This window comes from Echinococcus granulosus, assembly GCF_000524195.1.
Source record: "Echinococcus granulosus chromosome Unknown EG_S00018, whole genome shotgun sequence".
NCBI lineage: Eukaryota > Metazoa > Platyhelminthes > Cestoda > Cyclophyllidea > Taeniidae > Echinococcus > Echinococcus granulosus.
The window spans coordinates 860,149-868,817 of record NW_020170398.1 but is presented as its reverse complement, the minus strand read 5'-3'; the positions used below and the strand labels follow the sequence as shown (position 1 = coordinate 868,817).

At 41.8% G+C, this 8,669-nt stretch overlaps 1 protein-coding gene across 1 annotated transcript in view; it reads left to right on the top strand. All coding sequences in view use genetic code 11, as the record gives it.

Annotated features, from left to right (window-relative positions):
• The window catches only part of EGR_03504 (hypothetical protein), a gene marked incomplete at both ends in the record, with an annotated part of 9,448 nt that extends 2,026 nt beyond the window's left edge, over positions 1-7,422 (top strand). Inside the window, 8 exons of the mRNA XM_024492753.1 lie at positions 1,924-2,294; positions 2,808-2,865; positions 2,946-2,990; positions 3,088-3,232; positions 6,142-6,286; positions 6,587-6,658; positions 7,159-7,253; positions 7,352-7,422. Of these exons, the coding sequence (XP_024352886.1) occupies positions 1,924-2,294; positions 2,808-2,865; positions 2,946-2,990; positions 3,088-3,232; positions 6,142-6,286; positions 6,587-6,658; positions 7,159-7,253; positions 7,352-7,422 (1,002 nt within the window). The remainder of the gene's footprint in view (positions 1-1,923; positions 2,295-2,807; positions 2,866-2,945; positions 2,991-3,087; positions 3,233-6,141; positions 6,287-6,586; positions 6,659-7,158; positions 7,254-7,351) is intronic.
• Positions 7,423-8,669: the final 1,247 nt, after the last annotated feature.

The following is an 8,669-nucleotide window of genomic DNA, read 5'->3' as shown; positions in this document are numbered from 1 at the left end:
CTTCTTAAATCAAAAGAAGAATATTTACGACGCATTTTGTGGCAAATATGAGCAGAAGGTTCGCAGAATAGGTCGGCTTTGGCTGTATTGCTTTCTCTTTAGTCAGATGGCTTATTTCCTAAAAAGTAGTTTCATTGTATTTTTTGTTTGAAAATAGCTGGATGTGACTAGTATAAGGAATGCTGGAATGAGGTGGCTTGAATTCTGGTGAATTTATTTAAATCTACATGGCAACTTGGTATATTACGGTGAATCGGTGCATCAATACTACAAGCCAGTAATAAAAGTTCGCATTTGTTTGCTTTTTTTACTTTTCTAGGACCTACCAAAAGGGGGAACCCGGGTGTCACTTTCAAGTATGCAGTTAGTGGTTCGAGCCAGGTTTGGTTGTTTGGGGGTCAAAAAAGTGTCCGACTATTCTCAATCTAAGACTGCTTTGCCGTTTTTACACAGACTAAGGCTCTTGGCTATTCGATTTTGTGCAATCAGTTGCTCTAATCGGACTAAGAAGGCATGTCACATATATGTGACACTTACAGTGGGTGGATTAGCAAAGGCTTCGGAAAGCAACTAAGTAAACTTAAACAGTTAAAGGCCGGTAAAATTATTCTCGCGGTACGATTTTATTTTTTTGCCACCAAAAAGACATTTCGTTTTATGAATCTTCCAACTCGGCTTGTGTGAGCATCACATGGTTTAAGTTAGTCTCGCTGAAAATTTTTCCAACGATTTGATTACTTTTGGTGAACCAATCACAAACTCTCTCGCCCATTCACTCGCCCGATTTACTCAATGGACTTACTTGAACGGTTGAAAAGTGCGCCTCGGCAAAATAGCTTCGCTGCCAATCTGCGTTGGCCTTGGAAACGCGTTTTTAAAGTTACGTAGCGACTCAAGACTTTCGTAAAAGGCGAAGTAAGACATAGCATCCGGCCGGAATATGTATTATTGAGGCATAGAAGGGCCGGAGGCCAGGCCACCCGGCGGAGGCGCAATGGCTGAGCCCCTTAAGTGGCCAGTCACCAAAACCTCCTCCCAAGAGCCGATTTAAACGACGGGTATCTAATCAAAAAGCAGAAGATTTATTATTTTTGGCACTTTCTAGCCATCCCTTTAGAAAAATATTCATGAAAATCCCTAATTAGAGGGCGTTGGCGTTGATATCCTCTCTACCAACTGTCGGTAATCTGAAGTTTCTATTTTAGGATTCCCTAAATGGCGTAGACGCATCGTTATTCTGTAATATGCGACTTCATGAGGCAAACGCCGTCGGTTATGTGACGGGGCCGTTTACCTGTCCATTTACTTTCGCGACTTCGAGAAATTCTTTCCTAGTGATACCATGCGGCATGTGGTTATCTCTCAGGTCTTGGGTTCATTTCTTCATTCAATTTTTATCATTATAAAGAGCGATTTTTTCCTAACTAGTTCGTCCTACTGGCCATAAGCTCCCTTACGTATCGACTCTCAGCATTCATGTGTTGGTTGAACATTACCCCGAGGCTCTCCGTCATTCCCCAGATCGTTGACATAAAAACTGCACCCAACAGACGAGTAAATATCCGCAGATTTCACGCCCCCATTGAAAAAACAACTTGTTTATCACCGCGATCTGTTCCGTGCTGGATAGCACAACCCATCACAGCCCATTGAACCGCTCACAACATGCTCGGGGCAGCAGTTACGGACAGTAATGTACCACGCTTTTTACTTAGAGAAATGAAACACGCTTTAATGTATCCGTAACCAAGATTCCTACTCTTCCAAGGCTTTTCAAGTGGGCTAGATTCACAGAACTGTCCTGATGACGATACTAAACTCGGCTTTTCATTCCTAGTGGTACTTTTTAACTCGATTCAGGTGAACAAATTTTGCTAAAGTAACAGATTTGATGGATACTTCTTTTGAAAATCCTCCACCAAGATGGAATTTTTGAGCATCTTCAAGGGCGAGGATGGCAAACCCACCTTCATGCAGAACACCACCAGTTTCTTCTCCTCGGTGCAGGCCAAGGGTGACGATCTGATGACAAGTTTGAAGAAGAAGACAGCGGACGCTGTCCAACAGTTGAGCTCCACCCAGCTGTCCACCAATGCACCCGCTTCCGCTTCGCGTGCAGACGGTGACGAGGACAGCTCGGCTAGCGAGTATGGAGACGGTGGAGATCCCGCAATGTACGCTGATGAGGCGCCGATGGAGAGGAAACTCTCCTCCGAGAGCATTGACTCGCTTCCTGCGGAGGAGGCCGAAAAATATCGATCGGACATTCGGCAGTTTGTCATGGCTATGCTCACGTAGGTGTGCGACACAATAACTCATCTTCAAAACGTGACAAATTAATAGAATTAATTGAGGCGAGACCTTGATTAGTGCTTGGTTATCTTTGGTCTCGAAAATCCTAAATAAGTAAATAAATTCAAACGCGTAGTCAATTTCTTCCATTAATGTCTCTATTCGCCTTATTAACCAAGTTCGATTCGGTGCCTCAGCTGTGGTAGCAGAAATGGCTCTTGTTGCTTGTCTGGTCTACCATTTGGAGACGGTACGGTACCTAGATGTGCAAGCAAAGTGTACCGCTTAGGAATGGTTTATATACACAGCTTGATTCGGGTGATGATCGGCTTTTGATGAGAAATGACCTTGCTTTTACATTTCATTTCTTCTGAATAACTAAAATAGGTTCATAGCAATATTTTTTAANTCATATTTAGTGAAATCGACTATTAGAAAGAGATTGTCGCTTTAATTTGATCAAAGGCAATGATACTGGATCTCGCATAATCCCTTCGCATTTGTTGTTAATTCAGAGAGAACGGTGCCGGTGTGGTGACGAAAAACGCCCACATCTTCCAGAGCTACATAGAAGTGAGTCACGCCTTATTCCTCATGTACGAATTTATGCTTCGTGTTTGTATAAGAAGTGGTCCTCCATTTCTCAATTTTAGCATCACACTGGTCGTTCGGCTTTTGCAAAGGAACTTCGCAAACAGGTTATTCAGAAATCATTCATTTAAAGGCATTTTAATATTTTTTTTTTTGATATTTTGAGTCGATTCACTGACCATTTGAGTTGTGGCTTTTCTCCAGGCAGATGAAATGAAGCAGGTTCCAGCCTCGGTGCTGCAACTTCTCGCGTCATTCTGCAACAACACATTGACGGAATGCGGTAAGAATGATGACTTTTCACCAGCGGCGTCCATACTCAATGTGGCATTCCGCATCTTCCAGCAGAGTAAGTCGTAAAAACCTTCCAGTTGGGTGTTTCTGCTCCTTCTTGAGACCTTTACTTGGTGTTGCTTCTTTGTTAATTTGTCGTTTATTCTTCCTTTGACTGGCGGTTTATTTCAATTGGGAAAGAATCTGATGAGTTTACGACCAGCAAAAAATATTAACTTTTAAGGGGATTTATAAAGGTTCAAAAAATGCCAATTGTTTTTTCTTGCGTTTCTGCAAGTCAGCTATACCATGCTAGGTGCTTTGAGTCACAAATACGTGACGCTGGGAATTCCGGTCTGACAGTCCTTTCCATGCAAAAGTGGGGTTTTTAATAAATAAAGGTAATGAATTAGTCTGGGGGGGAGATGCAAACATTAATTACAAATGGCGTCATATTAGTGGACTAAAACACCTGGGTGCCCGTAATGATCCATTTTACTCTCAGACACTCAGGTAAGTACTCGTTATTGTCGGGGTATTAAAGGCAATCTGACCACGACAGTCCAGGTATTTTCTACTGCTTTATTCCTTCGCTGTCACTCGCACCAGAGCAATGACCCATTCAACTGCTTCTCGGAAGGTGATCATTCCTCCACCAAGAGCACTCTTTTTCAATTTCACTATTTTATACCAGTAGGTCTGTTTGTAACACGAATTGGTTATCACGGCGATTACAAAGAATGCGTGTCTCAGTTTTTTTGACCTACGGCACCAGCTTAGAAATTCGGGCCGTCGCAAGTCTGTGGTGTGCATGCACCATCAGTGGTTAAAAGTGAATTAATACTGATCAATCTTTCATTTATCTGTTATCCAGATTGAATTGGACCTCATCTGCATTGTTTTATTTGACTTATGAAGAAAAGTAACTAGGTGCACTAAGTTCCAACTAGTTTTTGCTACTACAGCCGTCTGCAGAATAATTCTGGCATTTATCCAACAAAAAGTAGACTTAAAATCTTTAGAATGCCTCTTAATGTAGCACCCTGAGACCTTCTCAAAGGCAAAAAAGACTCTATTTCCAGGTAGAATAGGTATGTAATCGATGTATAGTAGGGTTTAAAGTGACTAGCATGCCCCGGCGGCCAGTCCACCCGGCAGAAGCACGATGGCGGAGCACCTAAGTGTACCCTTTGCCAAAACTGAGGCTTAAACAAATAACTGACACATTCCCCCTACATCTCGGATGAAGGAGGAACATTTCCTGTCTAGGAGAAAGCTATCATTTAGTGCAAGGAAAAAGGGGGTTATAGCCAGTTTGTACTTGATAGACGCTAAAATGTTAGACTGTTTCAATGTCTTCATCTTCGACGTTCTTCTAGTGCTACTAAGGGGATGTTTAGTAATATCGAAAATTTCAGGAGGGTTATTAATTATAATGTCTTTTCTTGCAGAAATTTGTATATTACGAAATAGTCGTGATTTCATACCTATCAATAAAACGTTTCTTAGTTAAAAGTGTAATATTGTGACCCCTTTGGATTTTGCAAAAGGGGAAGATATTATCAAGTTGGGAAAATTAATGTTCTTTTATGTCCACTGCGCAGATTACCCGTCGACCTTCCCAGGACATGCATTTTTAAACAGCGCACTTAAGGCCTCTGCTTCGATTCGACCGCTTTACTTTGCCGATCTCGCTTTGCAGAGCAGAACCAAAACTAGGCATTTGTTTAAAAGCAGATGAGGACGCTTTGCTTTTTAAGTGCAAAAAAGGCATCGATAGTTTTAACTTTCCAACTTTTGTGGTTTGAGAAGATTTCGCTGAGTGCGAATCGTCCCCACGAAAGGTTAGATACGCGTATCGGTAGTTTAATAGGGATGTTAGAGTAATTTGACGTTAAACAATGCAAATAGAGAGCAGATTTTAAGATGCGAAACCGCATTTGCGCTGTAACACAATCTTTACATATCTTCTAGGAGCATATGTCTGTGAGGCTGAACCGCCTCATTCTACGACACTTCCTTTGCGCCATTTGCACTCAAACATCATTAAATACTGTAAATTGTGTAATTTTATAGCTGATCTTGTTGTGTTTTGACCCCTGCGGTATCAAGATTACTCATCTCCCAAACACTTTCACCGCAATTTTACGTCGATCATGAAGCTAGGGTCCAAAGGGTGTACCATGCGCCAACTATTCGCAGAAGTAACTTCTAAACTGTGAGTTAGTATATCACCACAGCCTACACCTTCACTTACGGACGTAGGGTCACACAGACTTAAAATGTTGCCGACATTTGGTCAACTGTCCTATGGCTGAGTGAATGAGATCTCTATCTTCGCAACACGATGCGCTCAAGTTCTCCTGTGGATGCGAGTGAATATTCGTGCGTTAGTGTGTGCGCCTCCGTCAAGTCGAAAGAAGAATGATGGTGGGGCGCTTTTATCATCACGCTCTGGTTTAAACACCTGCCATCTTCACTGAGAGTGTCTGGATAAGATTTAACTGGTTCCCCTTCCCCTTCCCCTTCATACGATACATGAGTTGGGTGCTAAGAAAGGTGATGGAGGGATCAGACTTCTCAATCATTACTGCGTGTGTGGTGTAACAACGGTGTCACTCTTTTTTAGGCTGACCTCAGGACGAAGTATGAGTCCTGGTTTGATTTGAATGATCTTTGTGATACTTTTGCCATGTGAAACAGTTTATACAAATATATTTTGATTGGCGATATGTAGAAATGAAAGTCTCTTTTTGATCTGAAAGACACAGGATCTGACAGAATCCTATTATCCTGCAGAGACAAATTTACTCAATCAAATCCATTGTTTGTTGGTTAACAATGAGTTTCCGAAGACGAATTGGGGCAATTCTCTGCTGATCATGAGAAAGCGTCGGTTATTTTAGTGTTTACTACACATTTCATGGAAAACCGTTTCTGATTGCTCAATCAACTACTCAGACTTACTAATTCTTTCTCCTCCAGACGTTAATTCGGCAGGCAAGGTGGTGTTAACCTACCTCTATGAAAGCTTAAAAGACCAAATGCTCTGGCAGTCTACGCGATTTTGGAATGCAGCCGTGTTCATTGCTCTTCAGGAAGAGCGTGTCAACCGTCAGATCGTTCCGAAGTATGTTTGTCTTTATAAAGCATTCATGTTGGTGGCGAATTAAACTGGTAAATTGGCATAACACGCGGACTTCAGTTTTGAAAATTCCTGGATTGGGCCAAGCTAAATTCCTTTTGCTCGACTCAAAAACTGTCTAATATTTGAGCGGAAGAAGCAGCTTTACTAAGCTTACTCCGATATTAAGGAAATCCGCATTTTGTCTATGGACGTTAGAATTATTTAACAGCAAATAGAAGATGTCAGATTTGTGTCCCAGTAAAAATATCTTGACTGATAAGTTGTAATTCCTTTACCTTACAGTACCACTGACGACCAGGAAAATCTGGATGCTGAAGCGAAGCTACATGATAGCATTGTCTACAATCAGCTAAGGTATGGTTCATCCCTTAGTTTAATATCATCGTTCCCAGCCTTTAATTTTCTTCTCAGACTTCCCCAAACATCTTTTATGTTTTGTGGAAGGGCATTGTCGATGTAATAAAGATCCGCACTTGAAAATTCGATTTAAACTCATCTCTACTGAAGGACGGAAAAGTGAAGAAATACGACTTCTAATTATCCGTTGAATTTTTGTATTGAACTGTCAATATGTTGTAGAGGTGATTACGCAATCACGTCGCTCTCACTCTGATTCATAAAATCCTCGCGTCCAGAGTTCCATAGAAATTTACCCTTTTCAAGGTCACTGAGTCGGGTGTGTATTTAATGATCTGAAAATTCGCCAATTTTAAACAGATTGGTGCTCCTTTTGCATGCTCGGTAATCAAAAAAGAGGGAAAATGGAATAACCTGTTTCTTGCGCATTTTTGGAGGAGTTTGCTGAGACCAATCGTGTTCAAATATAATTTCTATAGATTATTTCTAAATTTCAGCAAATTTGCCTGGAGAATGTACTCTCTGGGTCTGAGTAAAGACGCCTGCCTGGACTTTCTTCGAAAACAAGTTGAAGATACATCACTTTCGAAGGGTGGGTTGAAAACCAATTCTTTTTCCAACTCCTCTCTATTCAAAGTTGCAATTGCTCCATACCTAAGGCTTGTTTATTATCTCCCCATAATGATTCAGAACAAGTGCTAGTGCTGCTGGCATTCCGAGAGCTCCGGGCTATTGTATTCGACTTCCATGCCGAATGGTAAAACTTGTCCAAAAGGTCATCTGAAGGGGCCAACTCATTTGTGTGGTTCCTGGAATAACTGATTGCACTGACTTGCTGAAAAACGCTGAAACTTGCAACGTGGAAACAATGTTGTAGTCTGTGCAGTATAAAGCACTGATCAGTATGCCTCAGCTTAAGGGATGGCTCCCTTGGTCTCTCATATCAGGAACAACCGAATGCGGTAGTAAAACGTACAGGCTGGGAATGATTTTAACATTCTACCAGATTCTAGTGATGAGTCACGTGAGGATGGAGGCATCACGTTAAGTCAAGCAGGAAGATCTTTTGTGCTTGATATGAATAAGAAATTACGCCTAGCTATTGGGTAACAACTCCCAGTATTATGTAATGCGAACGATGAAATAATTGCCCTATACCTCCACCAGCCACATCAACAAGGGAAGGAAAGCCGTGGTGGGAGATAGGCAAACAGTTCTTGAATCTCGCCTGTCATGCATTATCGAATGGCAACAAGTTTCTAAGCCTGTCATTTGGGTTTCTACTTCATTCTCGAGTGTCATACAATACACAGTGCTGTGGAGATTGTCTGTTTGCTGAGTAACTGGCTGGGTGATCAACTTTTGGTAAGAAAATGACCTTTCTATATCAACGGTCAGAATGCCAAAGAGCATCATTAATCACCCCAAAAATGTGCACTTTGCATCATCGCGATTGGCATTTTTTACCGTCAACTGTATACGTGTTGAAGACCCAACACATAAGACGACACTACTCGAAGGTGTGGAAGAAAAGCCTCCCCAGCAGCAACAACCAGAACTGGTAAAATTGGTCAGTAGGAAGAAGACCCCCTCCTTACACGGCTGCATAGGCCTTCATGCAGCAAAGCCTGTCCGCGAGAAGGGCTTAAATGACACCTGATTTTGGGTGGGAGAGGAATGCTGTCTCTTGCTCACTATCAGCCTCTGACAATCTGGGGATCGTATGCAGAATGGAGTAGTCAGCATGGAAGTAAAGTGGAGTAGAAACACTGAATGTTTGTGACCAGATTTTTCGCTTCTGGGGACAAAAAATATGGCATAGCATAGAAACTAGAAGTATGAAATGATTAAATTAGTATATACATGTACTTAAATACTTGGTATTACAAGTCCGAAAGTTTAGCGGGGCAATGGTCTTCCAACTGCCACGCCAGGAGAAGTAGGTTTATTTCAGCCTCATTGACCAATCAGAACGCTTCGCCTTTTCATCCAGAGAACCAACGCAACC